The 18,864-nt window shown below is 40.3% G+C and overlaps 2 protein-coding genes across 5 annotated transcripts in view; both read left to right on the top strand.

The window, feature by feature from the left end:
* USH1C (USH1 protein network component harmonin) overlaps positions 1 to 2,938 on the top strand; it is a 47,192-nt gene extending 44,254 nt beyond the window's left edge. For both annotated transcript variants that reach the window (XM_058846981.1, XM_058846972.1), the window contains exon 21: positions 1,601 to 2,938. In XM_058846981.1, coding sequence (XP_058702964.1) covers positions 1,601 to 1,613 — 13 coding nt within the window. In that variant the 3' untranslated portion in view covers positions 1,614 to 2,938. The remainder of the gene's footprint in view (positions 1 to 1,600) is intronic.
* A 14,419-nt stretch (positions 2,939 to 17,357) lies between these two features.
* The window catches only part of ABCC8 (ATP binding cassette subfamily C member 8), a 74,160-nt gene continuing 72,653 nt past the window's right edge, over positions 17,358 to 18,864 (top strand). For 2 of the 3 annotated variants that reach the window (XM_058829895.1, XM_058829916.1), the window contains exon 1: positions 17,358 to 17,630. In XM_058829895.1, coding sequence (XP_058685878.1) covers positions 17,435 to 17,630 — 196 coding nt within the window. In that variant the 5' untranslated portion in view covers positions 17,358 to 17,434. Of the gene's footprint in view, positions 17,631 to 18,438; positions 18,459 to 18,864 lie in introns of those variants that run through there. The other variant, XM_058829906.1, reaches the window with a different exon arrangement.

The following is an 18,864-nucleotide window of genomic DNA, read 5'->3' as shown; positions in this document are numbered from 1 at the left end:
GCATTATAGCAGTGGTTCCCAGACTGCAAAACTGTGATTCTCAGAATTGGTTGTATATGACTACACACTCATTCTTTCAGTTTAAAGTTTGAGGATTTGGGCTTTGGTTTCTTTTAGAAGTTACACTTAATTTCAGTCTGAATCATTCACTCTACATCATAATTTAGGGAAACAAATTCCCATAAGCATTCTGAATCACAACCAGACATTTAATTCTGTGGTTTGGTTTGGTTTTTCTTAATTAGATTGCAGTTACTGTTCTTGTAGAAGAAAACTTATGTAAAATTTTCAAGAGATTAAGTGATTTGGGTGTCTTGGCATTGTTCATAGAATCCTTCTTTTAAAGATAATCAGAATAGGTGAGAAACAGAAGAATCTACAGCTACAAGTGTGATAGGGTTATCAAATCTATACAACTTGCTTTATGCTGGACAAACAGTTTCAAAAGCAAGACCCATATTTTCTAGTTTGATTGAAGAAGATTTGAAGATATCCTTACTACCAAGTAAAATGGCAGAGCAAGATTTTCTAATCACTGTTAACCTGGGTTCCTGTTCTATGCAGAATACTAGATATTCTTAATATAATACAATTACAGTTGCTGTGAGTCAGTTTTACTGGCTAATACCAACTGTAGATTGGCATGAAATTGTGTTTAATACCTGTGCATAAACTAATGGGCAAGTAAATAACTCTATCATTGTTATTTTTGTTTTCATATCTTGTATATTTAGCCCTACCATTCCCTCATCAGCAGTCAGTCCCAACACACACAGAAAGGTTTTTGAAGGCAGTGCACCTGTGTACAGACAAGGGTATCTCCTGCAGCTGTAGCCACTGCAGTGTCCCTCATGGTGAATAGCACGCCTGGCTTAACATGACTGGCCACCGTGAGGCTGTCTTATTTTTTCAGCATGTGCCTGCCTGTGCATTGCTTGCCATCCTTCCTTTTGTTCTTGGCATGCTGGAGCTGGAGTGTTCTTTGGGCTTTTGCCATGCCTGTGCTATTAAAATATAAGTATTTAGTTTCTACTTCATAAAGTCCTTCAGAGATCCTCTGCAGAATTGGTTTTATCACCTGCCAGACTATTAAATAAATAGGCCCTGTCTAAACAAGTAGGATTAACCTAAGGTTTTTTCCTTATCTGTGGACCATTGCTGTGGCTTTGGGAGTTCATAAGTATATAAGCAACTACAAATTACTTTCTTGTGAAGGCTTGTCCAAAGAACAAGTTTCCATTTGGATTATTCACAGTGTGCCTGTAAACAAGTATTCATGAGTGTTTGGTTTTTACTGAAGTTCATTAATTTGTCATATACCTATACAGTGGGTTTGTTTTGAAATTATCCTTGTCTCAGAAATTCAGTTTCCTCTGTATGGTTTCTCTGTGGCTGTAATCACTCTAAGTACAGTCATAGATCCATCTCTAGAACTAGCGAGGTAAGATTTCTTGTTGCATGTGGGTCTTCTCAATTATTACTTACAATACAAATCAAAACTACTTAAGATCCAGGTTAAAAACTGTGCTTACTAGAAAGATTAAAAGCTGCACAAGAGCTAACAACACATTTCTCACTATCTGTTTCTTTTTTTCCACAGGACATTTTTTTAAGGAAGACTACAACTATTGAAATGGAATCTTTCCTCAGCAGAAACCTGCTGCTCAGTAAATTAATAGGAAATCAATAACCACATGAAATGCTTCTTTATTGACTGACCTGTAAATTGAACTAGAAACTTCAGATAATATGAATAATTTATTATCATTCTATAGACATACAGCAAAACTTTTTTTCCAACACGATTAAAAAGAACTGCTGACCAGCATAGTTCAGACTGTGAGCGCTCGATCTCTTTTTGCTATTTTGAGGGGCCAAATTTTGCAGATCATCTTTCATTTTTCCTGGAAATAGACTCTAAAATTACAAATGAAGATAGAACACAGATGTCTGTTCCCACATGCAGCACTTGTGAATACACATTCACAGGCCAGTTTGGGTGTGAAAAAAATTATATTTTTACTTCCTAGATAGTGATTTTCCTGGGAAAATAGGAAAGTACACAGGTAACTTCTGTTCTCATATTCATATAGCTCTCTTAATGTCCGTTTTTATGTCTCAGTTTTGAGGTTTTTTTGACCATAAAGACCTTACTGGTGGAAGAACTGGGATACCAGGAATGTGAGCATTATAATGAATAATTCTGATTGTGTTGTCCACACAGGACAGAGAATCTTCTGTACCAGCAGGGTAAATAACTAGCAAGTAGCTCAGATAAAATCATTATGCATAGTCACACTCATACTCCTGAGTACTTGTATTGGTGGCAAAAATTCCTCCCTCATATAGTCATGGGTGGAAAATTTGGGTGTGATTCACAGTCTGCTGTTTTGTACTTTGTTCTCAGTGAGCCTATATATGTAACTAAAGTGTGCAGGAAGCCACTAAGTGTAACTTTCTTCTCTTGGTGATTCTGTGCCTTAGGTTTGAGTAAATTCCTCAAGACATAAAATTGATACAAGCTTGGCTTTAAGTATTATTACAGTTGTAGATTTAGTAATTATATTATAGAGATACCTCCTTAGAAGTGTCATCGTCTTCTTCATTTCTTGTACCTGCCAGTTTGTGTTCTGTATTTTATGTTGTGTTTCAATTTTTCTCACCTATTCTACTGAGAGACAGTTCATTGGTATATCAGATTCCCACTGAAGTCTTGCCTTTTCAAGGTTTGGAAGCCCTCCTCTTCTTCAGCACATAAAAATAATAATTACATTCCTGAGAACTCTGTATTTATATGCAGATGTTTACTTATGTTGGTTCGCTTTCCTTATTTTCACTATTCTTCCAGTATGCCAATTAATGTGTGTGGCAGGGTATATGTGTTAGAATATTTAAAATGTTGAACTCTTACAACTAATCCAGAAATAAAATTGCATTTGCCAAATGGAAGAAGTCTAGTTTCTTATTTGTCTCTGGGTTTGTACATCATAGTAATAGTTAATCTGCTAAAGTACACAGATTTCTGTTTTTCTTCAATAACAGACCTACTTGCAAGAGATTGCCACCCTTGTGGAATTCAGAATTCACTCTGCACTGAAAGAAATTTTCCCTTGGCTGAGCTGCAGTAATCTTATACAGAGTTTTTTGGGGCAAATCTCATAATTTGATAGTTGGCATGCTACCACAGTTGCTACAGTGTACTTTTTTCTAAGGTCTTAGCGTGCATCTACCCAGGCCAGTAGACTTCCTAACCACAAACTAATCTGAATGCTGAATGCATCAAGATCAGCACCAGAAGGAAATTGCAGCAGGATGTACTTCTCCTGCTGCCTTGGTTCCCAGTTGCCTACGTACTGCAACCATCTGGACCATATGACAATGCATCACGGAGATAGGTGGTGCTATCCAGTGTTCTCCCAAGGGCTGCTCAGATGTTTTGTATCAGCAAATAGAGAGCCACAAAAATGCACCAGTAAAGAACTTCAGTGCTTGATTGTGCTAAACACTGTCTCAGCACACTAAGAAACATAACACAAAACTTAGAACTATTTCTACTGGTGTTATTTGTTCAGACAGAAGGAGCACAGAAGACTGAGCTGGGAGATCTGTGGGAGTACCAGCAGTTGAGTTGTAGCCTTCTTAGTCACAGAATTGTCTTCTTCCCATCTACCCTGTTAACTTGATTTGCTTGGATACAGCTTAAAATGCATGAGAGGCAGTTGAGGAAATAGTTCCTGCTCAGTACTCCAGGTATATTAAGAAAGTGTTGCTTTGAGAGTTTAACCTGTGTTTCTCTAGGCAATGTAATGAGGTGGTGTCAGGAGAAATGAGCCTGACACTTCTGAAATTTTAAAATGACCTTAAGCCACTAGCCAGGTAGTTTTTTAACTGTATTTCTGATTTTCAGTGCCCTAGAACTGCATCCCATCTTTCATTTTCCAGCTAGCTCAAGGGGCTGGAAAATGCTACAAGAAAATACACTTCTTAAGCAACTTCACTTTCAGTTACTTTGATGTGTGTGAATGGTGTCCCAGGTGTAAATAATTTAAACAGGGGTGCCCATTTTGAGTTTCTACTGCATTGTTCTTTGGTGGCTGTCAATCATTACATATGCTTGTGCCTTACCCCGTTCAACAAGGCCAGCTTTGAAAAGATAACAGTAAGAGTAAATGGGACTTTCTCTTGTTCAGCCAATGCTCAGTTTCCTTTGGGAGTATGGAAACTGTGACCTGATGCACAAAGCAGGAAGAAGTCCAAGTACTTCACTGATAGTATCATGACTGCTTCAAACCACTTTTAAGAGAAGATTTTTTGTTTTTCATTTGCAGTAATCTCAGAGGGAATATGTGTAGTTTCTCATAGCTGTTTGTTTGGTTAAGACGGCCAAACCCTGCTATCTCTCTCTATGGGATAATAACCCAGAGGAAGACTTTCTCAGAACTGTTAACAACCATTCTTATTCTCTCAGGAATTTCTTGGCCATGTTGTCTTTAGCAAACCCCCCACAGCTGCTGAACTGGAGCATGAATTACATTAGAGACTTGTGACTTTCACATCTGCTCTGTGAGCCTGTGCGTGCCTGTGTGCAGGCAAAAAATGTGAGACCCTATGGATCAGAACCATGGCATGCATTACAGGAAATGAAATACCATGGTTTATTGCTCATAAGGACATTAGCATAGGAAGGTCTTTGATCTATTTATTACTGCCATTCTGCTAATTCATAATTTAGCAACTATTTATCACATGGCCATTGCATCTTTTAGAAACTGTGCATACATTTCAGAGAAGCTATGGTTTTTTTTTTAAAGAATGCTCTATACACAAACAAATGTACAACATAAGGAGGGGTACATACACCAGTAAGTTGATTTTGTAAAATCAACTTAATTTGAGGAGCACACATGTACAAATAATCTCAGCACTTCACAAATATGAGACATAATCTCTGAATATATGTAAATTGTTATAATCCCTCTCACCATAAGAAAAAAGGAGTGGAAAATCATGGCTTTGTGTCAAAGGATGCATATCAGGTTGTATGGAGCTTGATATGCAGTAGTTTATAGAGGTCCTCCTGTTTGCTTCAGCTGTATGTTGACCCTGATAAAGTGTGGTGAGACCTTGGGTAGCTGCTGTGGAATTCTTTGACACCTTTTACCACAGAAATATCCCCCTGTGATCTCTGTTGATATGAACAGAGATCTTTACACTATCCAAGGACCAGGTCTAGTGTAGAAAAGCCAGTGTCTTAAGTCTAAGAACCTGACCCTTAGGATTATAAATCAGATTAGTCCCTTGCAATCAATTTATGATAAGATAAAAAGTGTTTGGTCCTCATTCTGAGTTTAACCTTCAGTGCTTTTCTGTTGTTTGCCAATTTTATCTTTTGCCCTTATCCTTGTTGTCAGGAGGTTTCTGGTTTTTTTGATTGAAATTTCTGGAACTGATTTCAAAATTTCTTTTCTACAGACTTGAGATCTGATGTGGCTTCAGGTGGAGCCTCCTGTTCACAGGTCATGCAAAATTTTTAAGGAGATTGACTAGGATGCTTTCTTTCCTTCTTCCTAGGGGAGGCATCTAGAGGTTTGCCTGTGCTGGAATACTGGGGGCCTCTGCTGGAATACTTCATCCTCTATCACTAGATCCACATTTCATGTGTCATTGAAGGATACAGATAATAGCGCTTTGCTTTGAAGAGAATCAGGCTCTACTTATATTTACAACAACGTAACTTGAGCTATTTTTACTCTCTACTGAAATTATTTAGGATGAAAGAGGAAGTGGAGACATACATAGGAAAAGCAATCTGTAAATTTTCTGTTCTCTAGAAAGGAAGTTTTTGACATGTGAAGCTTCAGAGGATCATGGCTTAAATTAAGAAAAAAAGTGTTCTCCAAGCTGTGACGATGCATACCATAATGGTGTAAAAGCCACTAGAAAGAAGTTTTAAGGAATTAAGTAAGTTGCAGACTGGAAGCTCTTGGATATGTAAAGCTGAATGGCTGATGTTGAACTTGGAATGTTTGTCTACATGGAAAAAACATGGAGTCTGATGTCCTGCAGAGAGTCACTTCATGATTCACAAAACCTGCTTCATGATTAGCAATGGGTATCCCTTGCCCACCTGAATTGTGCTTGATACACGTTTGCCACTTAGAAAGCAGCCATGGACCGGAACAAGCAAAGCACTTAAGCACATGCTTAAATTAAAGCATATGAGCAAACTCAACCCATTGACATAGGTTGAGTTCAGTAATCTTACTCAGGTTTAAGTATTTTGCTGGATGGAGGCCTGAAGTCAAAATCTGAAGGCAATTGATACCTTAGTCCTGGACATGCTTAGTATGGAAACTTGTCAATGATAAAGTTCTAGTATTCATACTGAATTTTAGTTCCTCCTCATTTTCTCAAATAATCTTTAAAGGTTATTTCTCCCAACAGCTCCCACTGCTCATTTTCTTAGTTTGTCCTCATCTTATCTTTTCTCACCATTTCTCTTGCGACATCAGTAAAACTCATTAGTCTTCAATAGCTATAACAGAGTTTGTTTATATGGTGCGTAGAGTAAAGTTTGGGAGAAAGAGACTGATATTCATCCAACATAAATTGAGCAAGATAGAAATCAGCCTTTTTGAGGACAAGGACTTTTCTAAACAGTAAGAAAGTGAGAGGGAAAGTTGATAATGTTTATTCTTTATGCAGAGCTACACATATGCAGATAAAACCGAGAGAGTTTCAAACTACTTTTCCTGAATTTTTTTCTCTTGCCTTTGCCTTTCCCCCAAACAGCTCTGGATGCTTAAGTACTGAGACCCCATGTTCATGCTGGCACCAGCTTGAGGCTCTTGAGGATTAATGCCACTTAACAGAGTGCAAAGAACACTAGATATAAAATACTTTCAGAAGCACTCCAGAGAAAATGAAGCTTTAACTAAAATCTTCCATTAAGTATTTCCCTGACAGGGTGAAATAACTTTTCAGAGTTACCCTTTGAAACTAAGTAGATTGTAAGTTTGCAACTATCAATATTTTTCTTATTCTTTCTCCCCCCCAGTATAAAATACGGAATTTTCAGAGCAGAGACACCCATTAACAGATTTTAATTAGCAGCAATTCCGACCACAAGTAAGGACAGAGGGAAAGAGAGGAGAAATCCATTTTCCTGTTCTGGTTATTCACAAAGAATTGTGGTGAAGCAGATCTCTGAAAGTTATTAACCTGCTAGGACAGAAGAAATTGCATAGTCTTCCTCAGTGGCAATCAGGCAGCTCCATCTAATTGCAGAGGAGTGACATACATAGCAAGAATCCAGTTGGAGAGGAAACGCAAGTCTTTTCTCCAACTAACTTATAAATTTCTCATCAGTCATTTCAGAATTTGCAGGTGGGTGCAACATAATTTATAATGTTGTTTTTCTTCTTGGAGAATTTGATTGCAATGAATTTCTGTTAACACTCATAGGGCTGATTGAAACAGAGGTAGTGGGTATATTTTGTGGCTGGATCATTCACAGGGAAAAATTAACTGAGTGTATTAAATTGCCATTAAGTTGTAATGATTTGTCCCATATTGTACTGCTGCAGGAAAGTTGTGTTTGTTTGTAGTCAACTGTGACAATATTCACATTTCTTTGCCTCTAGCCAGAAAAACAGAAGCAGAGATGTTTGTTTTTTTCTATTATGCTATTGATGTACATCAGAAATAGTATAACTTCTCATGGATAAAATTACCTTGTATTGCCTTTTCTAATGATGTCTTTAAACCTGTGTGTACATGAACAGATGTTTAAAATACCGTAGTAAATAGATGGGGGAAAGTGGCTAGATTTATAAATGACACAAAGGGACAAAATACTTACCCTTCTTTGCACTAGGACAATGCAAGTGATCTTTATACAAGAGACATCACCATTTTCCTAGGAATTAGATAACACCTGAGTATGAAATCTCAAATGTGCTTTTTTTGATACTGATGTGGTTTCTTAGTCACAGGGCAATGATCATTATAGTCAGCTGTGTTCCCAGTTGTAGAAGAGAGAGGAGTTTTTACCTAGTTGTATCATGATCCTTTCCTTATCTTACAATATCTTGAGCCTTTACTGCCCAAACTGTGAGCAAATGGGGAAATGGCAAGTGATTTTTTATAATGTGGTGAAAAGAACGGTCAATTCAGAACTTAATTTCAGTTTGTTAAAGGAGCCACAGCCAGTTCCAGGACTGGGAATATGTAACAAGCAATCTTACTCTTTCTGCCCAGTTACTGCAAGCATGTCCTGAGGATGTGTCCCTGCTATACACGAGAGAATCATCCCTCGTCAGTGCTCTCCAGACAGATGTGGTTGTTCCTGTCTCCACTGTGTTGCTGTTAGCTGCAGATGAAAACAGACAGCTGAGAGCTGCACGTGAAAAACCTCCATGGCTGAGCACTTGACATCGCCCTTCACATTTGGGCTGCCAAAATGCAGACGTGCAGTACGTTTCCACTGGCTCGTATTGCTGCCTTATCACAGGAGACAAATATAGCCTGGGGAAAGCATGCTGAGAAAGGCTACCTACAGCCATGAGAGAAAGAATCGGGAATAACTCCATGTGGGAGGGAAGATCAGAGTGTGGGAATTATGCTCTACATAGATGGTTCTGACACATCCCCTTGTGTCAGGTGGGAAGCCAAGGGTGTTTCTGCCAGCACATGGCTGCCCTGGTACCTACTGGGAGCCATGATTTGGGCTGAGAAATACCTGAGACTGTTTTAGGAAGAGTCTCCACCCAAAGAGACTCTACAAACTCTCTGCAAACTAATTCCTGTAAAGAAAGGCATTTCTATCTGCTATGTTTTACAACCTGGTCTCATAGGCTATTTATTCAAAGAACTATAGAACCTGACACAGCATTCATTCACACTACTGGTCAGTTCTCATTATATTCTCAGCAGGGTTTCAGCTCTATCAATCACACTTCTGTTTACAGTTTTTGCACACTACAACTTGACTGCTGCACTCACCAGTCAGCATTGTTTTCATATCTAATGCTACAGACTCAGACAGTGCAACATATGCTGTTATGAAAGGAAAACATTCAGCTTTGAGAAAATATCTATTTTTTTTTCAGGAAACCTACAACAAATCTCTTAAGAAGAGGTTTACAAGATAAAACATTATCTTCAGCCTTGTGGTTTTGCCAGTCAGAAAAAACTAATACATGTGCTGAGAGAACTACTTCTGAAGGAAACAGAAATTATTCTCTTTAAAACCATTATAAGGAACACAAGGAACATTTCCAACTTGTTTTTCTTTACCACAACAATGTAGATTTTTTTTTAATTATACAAATTTTCATAATAGGCACATCATATTCTTACCAATAGCTCATACTTTGTTCAGAGCAGCTCTTATAGAGAGATCTGCAACTGCTTTACGTCCTGCACTGATATAGGTACCTAGAATTGTTTGCTGCCAGTTGTATCATAATAGTGCATGTAAGTGCGACTCAGCATCAGATTCCTGATATGTCTTAAATATTCACCTCTAAATATGCTTGTTTGCAGAGAGAGAGTAATCCCACATAGGAATAAAAGCAGAATCACAGAATAGTTTAGTTTGAAACAGATCTCTCAAGTTATCAAGTCCAACCCTTGACCCAGCACTGCCAGGTTCACCACTAAATCATGTCCCAAAGCACCACATCTAAATGGCTTTTAAATAACCCCAGGGATGCAGACTCAACCACTTCCTTGGACAGCCTGTTCCAGGGCCTGAAAACCCTTTTGGTGAAGAAATGTTTCCTAATATCCCATCTAAACTTTCCCTGGCACAACTTTCAGCCATTTTCTCTCATCCTATTATGTGTTACTGGGAGAAGATCAACCCCCACCTGGCTACAGCCTACTTTCAGGCAGTTGTAGAGAGCAATGAGGTCTCCCCTGAGCCTCCTTTTCTCCAGGCCGAACACCCTCAGCTGTTCCTCACAGGACTTGTGCTCCAGACCCTCCACCAGCTCCCATTTCCCTTCTCTGGACTCACTCCAGCCCCTCAGTGTCTTTCTTGCAGTGAGGGGCCCAGAACTGGACACAGCACCAAGCCCTGGGGAGCACCACTGGTACCGGCTGCCAACTGGATGGAATCCGCTCACCCTCAGTCTCTGGGCCCAGCCATCCAGACAGTTTTTTTACCCAATGAGGAGTATCCCTGCCCACTCCATGGGAAGCCAGTTTCTCTAGGAAAATGCTGTAGGAAATGGTGTCGAAATTTTCCTGAAGTCTGTTGCCCTGAAAACTAAAACCTTCTGATAATGTTTTCATAGTTTTAGTTACTTGCCCATGAAAGTTCTATAAACATAAGTTGTTTATCACATTCCTTCTAAGAAACGTCTTTTGATGGACATTTTGCATGACCAGTGTGATTGGAAAGGTAGTAATTCATTTATCCAATCCCTGGTCATTGTCAAGAATCTATAAATACTCGAGTCAGAGAATAAAGGTTAGTTCTTTCCTGTTCTAATTCTGAAAGGTCTTAGTGTGAATCATTTTGTGTCCTTTAGCGACAGAAGTCCAGATAGGAAAATCAACAGCCTTTCCCTCATCTACTAAGCAGGTCATTTTGTCATAAAAGGAGATGAGGTTGGTCAAGCAGGACCCATCTTTCATGAACCCCTGTCTGATCCCCTGGTTGTCCCATTTGTGCCATATAATGGCACTCAAGATGACCTGCTCCATGACCTTCCTGGGCACTGACAGCAGACTGACAGGTCTGTAGTTCCCTGGATCCTCCTTCCTGACCTTGTAGATGGGTGTCACATTTGCTAACCTCCAGTCAACTGGGACCTCCCTGGTGAGTCCTGGTGAGCCAGGACTGCTGATAGCTCTAGTATTTTATTTTAAATATTGCTGGAGTGTAATCTGTCAATTATTTTCAACCTGTTCTCTACTACACTCAGTTTCAAGGGATGCTGTGGCTGTACAAAGCTCTTGTTTCTGTTATTTGCTCTTTGAAAAGGCAACTTGTAATTGCATGGTGTAACACATTAAAATTATTCTGAATATCCACTACTCCCACTCACTCATTACTTCAGCCACTTAAGGAATTCCTAATTGTAAGAGTGGAGTATGTTCAAAATCCAGGACACTATCAGTTGGTGAGGTGACTCCTCTGTACTATTCACAGTGTGAAGGACCTGTGACATTTGCATGAACAGCTGAGACACTCCACGACCCTGAATCCTAAGGACAACTTATTTGTTGTCCAGAGGCTGGAAGACTGGCCTGTGTCAGCAAAGCCTGTTTCCTGTGTGCTAATGTGACTGCCATGGTGTTATTTTCTGTTTTTTTCATTTGCTGCTTTAGAGTAGGAGTTTAGAAATTTCCCTCTTTTCTTTGGCTAAAAGCACTAATTAAATGTGATCCAAACTAGTTTTAGTGCCCTTGACTCTGCATTATTTTGCCCAGCTTAAGGGGATTTTTGAAGGTTTGGTCTTACTCAGTCTTACTAACTGTTGTTACAAATTTTTAACTTTCCTATACAAATTTATAGACTATGTTAAAAAAATACTTTTCTCTTGCTATAGAGAGTGAAAAATAACATTGAATTCCAATACTGGAAGGAGTTGTACAGCTATCTCATACTTTATGACTTTTTACAAGAGCTACTTGATTCCTCCTAAATATAAAGAATAGTTACCCAGAGCAAAGGAACTCTGGCTGGTTTGAGGGCTGAGGCTGTGGACATCTGCTCTAAGTGAAGATATTCAGGAATTACTGCTGCCAGGTAAGACTGTTACAGAAAATTTAATTTCCTGCAGAGCTTCACACCTACAAATACAAGTACAGCTCTTTGCTGTACAAAAAACCCCACTGTACTACTCCCAGAGATAATGAGTTTCAGATTCAAATCATCATGAAAATAGAAAAAAGACAGAAAAAAATACTACTGGCTGTAAGTTCAACTACTAAACTATCAATTTTCTTTATATTTTTTATGGGTATTGATTGTTTTAAATCCCTTGAGCCTCTGAAAATCCCAAATGTAGTCTGCATGTGGGCTGAACTCAAGAGAAATGTCTCCAGAAATAGACCTTTTAAAATTAATTAGGTATGTGATAAATCACAACAGGGAATTAACAGTATTTGCTATACGGGAACAAACCTTTTGGGCATACTTATGTTTTGGTTTCTTTAATGAATGCATAATACGATTTTTTGTCATTATTTTAGGAGATAGAATAAATGCCATATTGCAACCTACTAAAAATAAATAGAAGAAAATTTTGAAGTACAAAATTTCATTAAGCTACAGCAAACATTTTGTTAACTTTCTGCACAATTTTGTTAAATAGTGGCACAAGATAAACACATTCCAAATCCAAATCAGAACTGATTGCTTTGTTTCTCTCTAATTGTTGTGTCGATTTTACCCACTGGAGAAATTGACGATATCCTGGAACAATTCCTTCTAGTCAATAAATAAATCAATTAACTAAAACTCTGTATGCCTGAGCAGAAAGCCATTTTATATTCTGAAAAAGAAAGGATGATATCTTTGGTTTGTTTCTAATAATCTTCAAAAAACAATTCAAATCTTAGTTTTCAGTCTAATTTGTAGTTTTGAAAGAGTTCCAAGAAAGGCCAGTGCCTTTTAGTCCTGTTATCTTTTGGTAATTAGTGCTGGATATTTGTTATGGTTATTTGTTAGTGTGTGTAATTCTTTTAGTATAAACAGGCAGAATAATCTTTTATATACAAGAGCCCATATACAAGGCAAGCATCATAATAGCACTGAACTGAATCAGTAACTAAAATAATATTTGCTGAAGAATACCACACTGGAGCCAGCACGTGAGCTGTTTATTGGCACAGGTTAGTTCACAGCACTCGACTTATTCCCCTGAGGAAAGCACGACACTTGTAGTACAAGTACTACACAGAGAGTACTCAAGACATTTAAATACTGGAGATGAAACTAAGGTGTGAGGTGATCAGTGAAATCATGCAGAGATTGTGAAAGTTCATCTGTGCGCAAGGATAGTCGGGAGTGAAAAGAAAGTTGGTTTAGCGTTGCTGCTGTTTGGACAATCCTAGTGATTCAGGAGGGCAAGGGAGCATCAGGAAAATCCTTAGGTCAGGCTGGTAAGGGAAGTAGCTTGCAGCCCTTCAGGTGATTCACCCTGAGTTGTGTCAGGTAGCCCCAAATGTGTCAGTGTTTGTTTAACACTGCAAAGGAGAGTGAATGAACCAAAAAGTGAGATTTTTCACCAGGTTTCAGGTGCCAAGTCAGCCCTGCTCTGGCTCTATTGAACCAAGAAGCTACTGTTAAATTCAGGAGCTAATTCAAAGCAAGATTAATTGGCTGAATGCTATATTGAATGTTGGAGAATGTGCTTCATAAAATGACTTAATGATAGAGGTCGTTGATGTGGCTGAAGCCACAAGATGTCTGAACACACTTAAAGCTAAAGCTGTTCCAATCTAAAACACTTGTGTGAGTGTTTGCCTGAAGATGATCGCCCAACAAAGAGTTTGCATTTTGTTTCCACTCAAAGATAGATCTGCTTACTCATAAGCTCTTTCTTCATTTTTAATGAGGGACAGTAATTAAATATTAATAAGGTTTATTTAGAGAAAAAACCAGCTATTTCTGTGAATGTCTGCACAATTATTAAACCAAAAGAAGGAAGGTTTAGTTTAGATGTCAAGAAATTCTTCACTATGAGAAGGGTGAGGCACAGGTTGCCCAGAGAATCTGTGGATGCCCCATCTCTGGCAGGGCTCAAGGCCAGACCAGCTGTGGATGGACCTTTGGACAACCTGGTCTGGTGAAAGTTGTCCCTGCTCATAGCAGGGCAGTTCTAACTGGATGATGTCTAAGATCCCTTCCATACCCAACATTCTAGGATTCTATGAGTATGCTTATGCTTATTCTATGAGTATGTGTATAATTATTGCATGAATTTTAATAGCAGCACCTTAGATTATTTTTCAAAGAAATTTTTTTGTTGTTGTTAAATGACTTCTATGAAATGATAGAATGGAGCTCTTTGTTCCACAAGAATAAAATAACTCTTTTCTCTGGAGGTGATTTTCTCCCATTTTTTCCCTCAAATTTTCCCAATGTGCTTCAGAAAGGGATTGGTGGCTTCCTCCCACACATGTATATTGCTTTTTCTCTCTTCTTCTAAGAGCAGGATTTAATAGGAACCAGAAGTCATACTTTAGTGCATATTGTTTAGCTAATTCCAAATCAAATGAGAATTTGCTTTGTTAGTATTTTTTCCCTAAGATTTCCTATTTGTAATTGGTCCCATTAATGACTTTAAAATACACAAGAAAGTGAATTTTTCCTGCGTGATGTCTAAATTTATATTCCTAACTATCATAGCTTTGAACAAGGCTGTGGCTGTTCGGAATTTTCAAGACTTCGGGGCTTTTCTATCTGGGTTTCTAGATGCAAACAAAAGCACAAAGCTGGAGAGTGATCTACAGCAGCAAACCATGATTTTTAGGAAGAGAGCATTTCCTTGATGAAAAAGAGAGGTCTGTGAAGCAGCTGAATGAGTGAGGAACAAATGACAAAAGTAGGAAGGAAAAATGAAACTTCCCACATAAATTAATGTGTCTCCAAAGTGTCAGTGCTTTGCCACAAAACCAAGACTTGTCTGTATCCTGTAGACAAAGTCAAATTCCAAGGCAAGCATAAAAAGTGGTTTTTCCTTGAGTTAAAAGTATTGTCCTTGTCTCTCTGGGAATCAATTTTACATAATCAAAATGCTTTCAAAATATTTCCAGTCACCTACTGAATGTGCTAGTGGCTACCAGCATTTAACTTGATGTCTCATTTCTAATAGATACACTGAAATAATGAAGTAGGAAACTGACTTCTTGTGAGACGAAAATAGTCAGAAGAAAGAGAAATAAGATGTAAAGGGACTTTAGTGGAAAATTAAGTTGCATTTGCAACATGCAGACAAACATGGCTGTCTACATGTCGGTTACATATTTCCTTTACCTTTTCTGTACTTTGAAAAGGAATTCTGTTTTCACAAAGCTTCATGAAATCACAGTTTTGAGAAAGAAACTATTCTATTCCCCTGTGACCTGCCCCAAAGCCCACAGGAGAGATAGTATGGGGTTCAGTCCTTTGACACCACAATGACATTTAAGCCTTTCCTAAGAAAAGAATCAAACTATGTCTTAGCATTATTTTGTAAAGTCACAAAATAATTGTGTGTGAAAAAGAAATCATTATTTGATGTTTTAGTAAGCAAGACCAGTATCTGTCCAGATTACTCACTTGATTTCATTGCAACAGTAGGGACAAAATTGGAACATTGTTATTAGAAGTGTGAGTTATTTAAAGAGTTTGTGTGTGTCCCTGTTTATTGCAGTGAATGCTCAGTTTACCAATTTCAGTTTACCAACTGTTTTGATTTCTGTTGGTCTGGGGTTTTTTCTGTATTTTATTAAGTCACTAATTCCCCATTTAAATCACCATCTTTCTGTTCAGGGTGCCAACACATTTCTGACTCAACTTTAGCTCTGTGGCAGGTGCAGATCTCTTGTAGGACCTGAACTGAGAACATTAATTTTAAGCCACCACATTAACCATGTAATCCAGGCTATCTGAAAATCATTGAAAAGATAAATTTCAAATTCAAAACCATGGAGTTTCCTGATGTTTTGTTATTTGAGATACCGTTTTTTGTGATGTTGTGATTGACACCTTGTAGTAAAGGAAGATGGTCTAAAGGTTCAGAAAACATGCAGAGGTTGTACATGTGAACTCACTTTTTGGATTTCTTTAGAGATGATGTCAAACTTTAATTTCTGTGTCAAATTCTCTGGGCACAGCTACTTCTTCCTCAAATCTTAACCATGATTTCAGCCCCCAGAGTGTAAACTGACAAGAGTTTATTGTTGCTCTTTCTTCATGTGTAACACAGAGATCTTGTGTCACTTGGGGACTCAGGAAATGCTAAAATAGAAATGACTTTTAAATTATCTGCATGTAAACTGCTCATACTGTTTATTAAATAACTATTCGGATAACAGAGCTGAGCTTGACCAGAAGCTCAGATGAATGCTGGATTCTTTCCAATGTGGGTGTAACTTTCACATTTGAGAATACATACAGAATTTGGCTTGGGGTTTGTCTTTTAATTTTTATTCTTAACCACACTGCTGTAGCTCCAAAAGACCATATATAGGAAATAAAGTTCCATGCAGAGAATTGCTTTTTCTGTGCTCCTGTCCAACACCAAGATCAATGAAAGCAGCATGACAAAAGTAATTTTCAGGTCTATTAGTGAAGCTGTCTGTCCCAGAAATTGAATGTTCTCTGTTATGTTGAAGGAAGAAGGAAATTTTTCATTTATGGGTTCATTTCCCTTAGAGGCATTTAGCCAACTTGTAGCTTTTGCATTTTGAAGAGTGCAGCCTGGATAAATGGGCATTATTTGTTTGCATTTCTCTTTGTAGGATGCAGCAAGTTGCGTTAGATACTCAGCAAAGCAAGGGAAAGGCATGACTAGCAATGAAAGGAGCTCCAAAAGAAACGATTTGGTGATGAATCTTTTTGTTGAGTACTTCATGGCTACACCCCAGAGATATTTGAGTCTTGGACATTGATTCAGTCTGTGCTGGAAAGTGTGTGCCAGGTGCAGATTTCTGATGCACATTACATTTTACTTTCCAGTGCTATCCCCCAGCAGAGAGGTATTTGATCAGAGATTTTATTTGGCTTTGGCTTAGCTGAGTCTGACTTCTGCTCAAGAAAAAAAATGGGTTTGGAAAGTTTGATTTGTAGATTATTTTGGTGTACATAAAAACGCTTTTTTCGGAGCCCACTCAAATTAATGATCTGATTCTCAGAGACTGAGGCAATTTTGGTGGAGGGGGGGAAACCGTTTGGGTTTAACTCAGGGGTAAAAAATAGTAAGGCACAAACACAACAGCTGTTCAGGATGTAATGTTGAAGTCTCCTTTGGGAGGAGGGTATGACTGAATGCGTGACTTAATCTAATAATATCTTTATCATAGTGGAGAAAAAAGCAAAAGCTGACAGGGTTGAAAAAACACACTTCCTGTAATCTGTAATTCCTCTGTCATCACTAATTTAGCGTTGGATATTTAATGTTCTGTCATATTAACGGTGCGCAAAGCACTCAATACCGAGCCCCGAGAGCTCTGGGGCGCGGCTCTGGTGCTCCGGGGTACCGCGGGCTGTCACGGGGAGTTCGCATCGCTCGCAGCCGCCTGGGGAAGGGACGTCCCACCCCCGTCCCCGCCGCGCGCTCCTCCAGCGGCCCGCTCGGGGCCGTTCGGGGGCGGTGCCGGGGCGGGGCAGCGCCGGGGCGGGCGGAGCGCGGGGCCGGGGCCGCGGCCGGGCCGGGGCCGCCGCCGCTCCCGGCAGGTGCGGGCAGAGCCGCGGCCGCGCCGGCCCCGCCTGATGTGCGCGGAGGCGGAGGCGGCGCCCGGCTGCGCGCAGGGTCCCGCCATGGCCCTGGCGTTCTGCGGCGACGAGGGCAACTCCACCGCCTACAACGTGGACCACGGCGTGCTCAACAACGGCTGCTTCGTGGATGCGCTCAACGTGGTGCCGCACGTCTTCTTGCTCTTCATCACCTTCCCCATCCTCTTCATCGGTGGGTGCCTGCGGCTCTCCCTTCCCCTGTCCGCCTGTGCCTCTCCCATTTGTCCCCATTTTCCTTCTGCCCCTCTGTCTCCGGTGTTCCTTTGCCGCGTCCCCCCTCCCGGCTTTGTTTCGCAGTGGGTTTCCCTCCCCCGCGCTGCCGCGCGTGTGCCGCGTTTCCCCCCGCCCGCCTGGCCTCTCCTTGCCGTGTCCCGGCCTGGCCCTGCCCCCGTGCCGCCCGGGGAGGCTGCCGTGGTGCTGGGATGCGGTGCGAGCTGCGGGATGCTCCGGCAGCCGCCTCTCCCCGGGCTGCCCCCGCAGCGCCCGCTGTCTGCCCGGGCAGCGGGGCCCAGCCCCGTCTGTCGGGGCAGCCCGCGGGGCTCCCCGCAGGTGAAAGCCCTGGCGCAGGAAGGGTAGGAACGGGTGGTGCCGGAGGACATCGCAGGATTTACCCTGCCCGTTTTGACCGGCAGCCCGGGAAGTAGAAATAAATACGCTGCTAAAGCCTGGGAAACCTGACAAGTAAGTGTTGCGTTATGAAACATTACTCCCAACAATTACTGCGGGGTCACAGGCACCTGGCAGCCCCTCCACTTTAGACGTCCTGCCCCGCGGCGGTGGCTCCTGCGGTACCTGAGGCGGCTGTGATTTGATGTCACAAGCCCTCCGGGGCCGGTAGGTGGCCCGGTGGTTCAGCGCACCGGGCTGTCATTGCTCCGGGTACCCTCCTCCAAACCTGGACCGGCCCGCGGAGAACCACGGCACGGGTCGGAGTAACATTTGCTCCTGGCGAGGGGGAAAGGTCGGGTGAGGAAATAGCCAGCACGACTGTGAAAATGGGGTCAGCTGAAGCTGGACCTTTTTTTCTTTTCTTGCTTAGGTTTCTCTGCATTTATCTGGAATCTGTCGGTATTGCTAATTTTTCACGAGATAAAGCTTCACACCCTATCTTGTTTCTTTTTAAAAAAAAAAAAAACAAACTTTTTTAAATAATTGAAGGGAAAAGAACTAGTGTATTTATTATGGTGTTTGTATTTGTCAAAACGTTAATTTGTTAATCATTTAAGCTGTAAATAGATTTGAAAAACGTTTAGTGCATGTAATTACTTGATAGTCAGTTGCTAGAAGTATAGGAATTTAAGGCTATGTCCTGTCTGAATTATTGATTTTATTCTGTATGAAGTGAGATAATGAGAGCACATAATATTCAAATACGTGTGTGCTTAATAACACAGATGTGTCAATGT

The sequence above is a fragment of the Poecile atricapillus genome, chromosome 1, assembly GCF_030490865.1.
Source record: "Poecile atricapillus isolate bPoeAtr1 chromosome 1, bPoeAtr1.hap1, whole genome shotgun sequence".
NCBI lineage: Eukaryota > Metazoa > Chordata > Aves > Passeriformes > Paridae > Poecile > Poecile atricapillus.
Note: the sequence above shows the minus strand (reverse complement) of the source record. Positions and strands in the feature narration are given on the sequence as shown.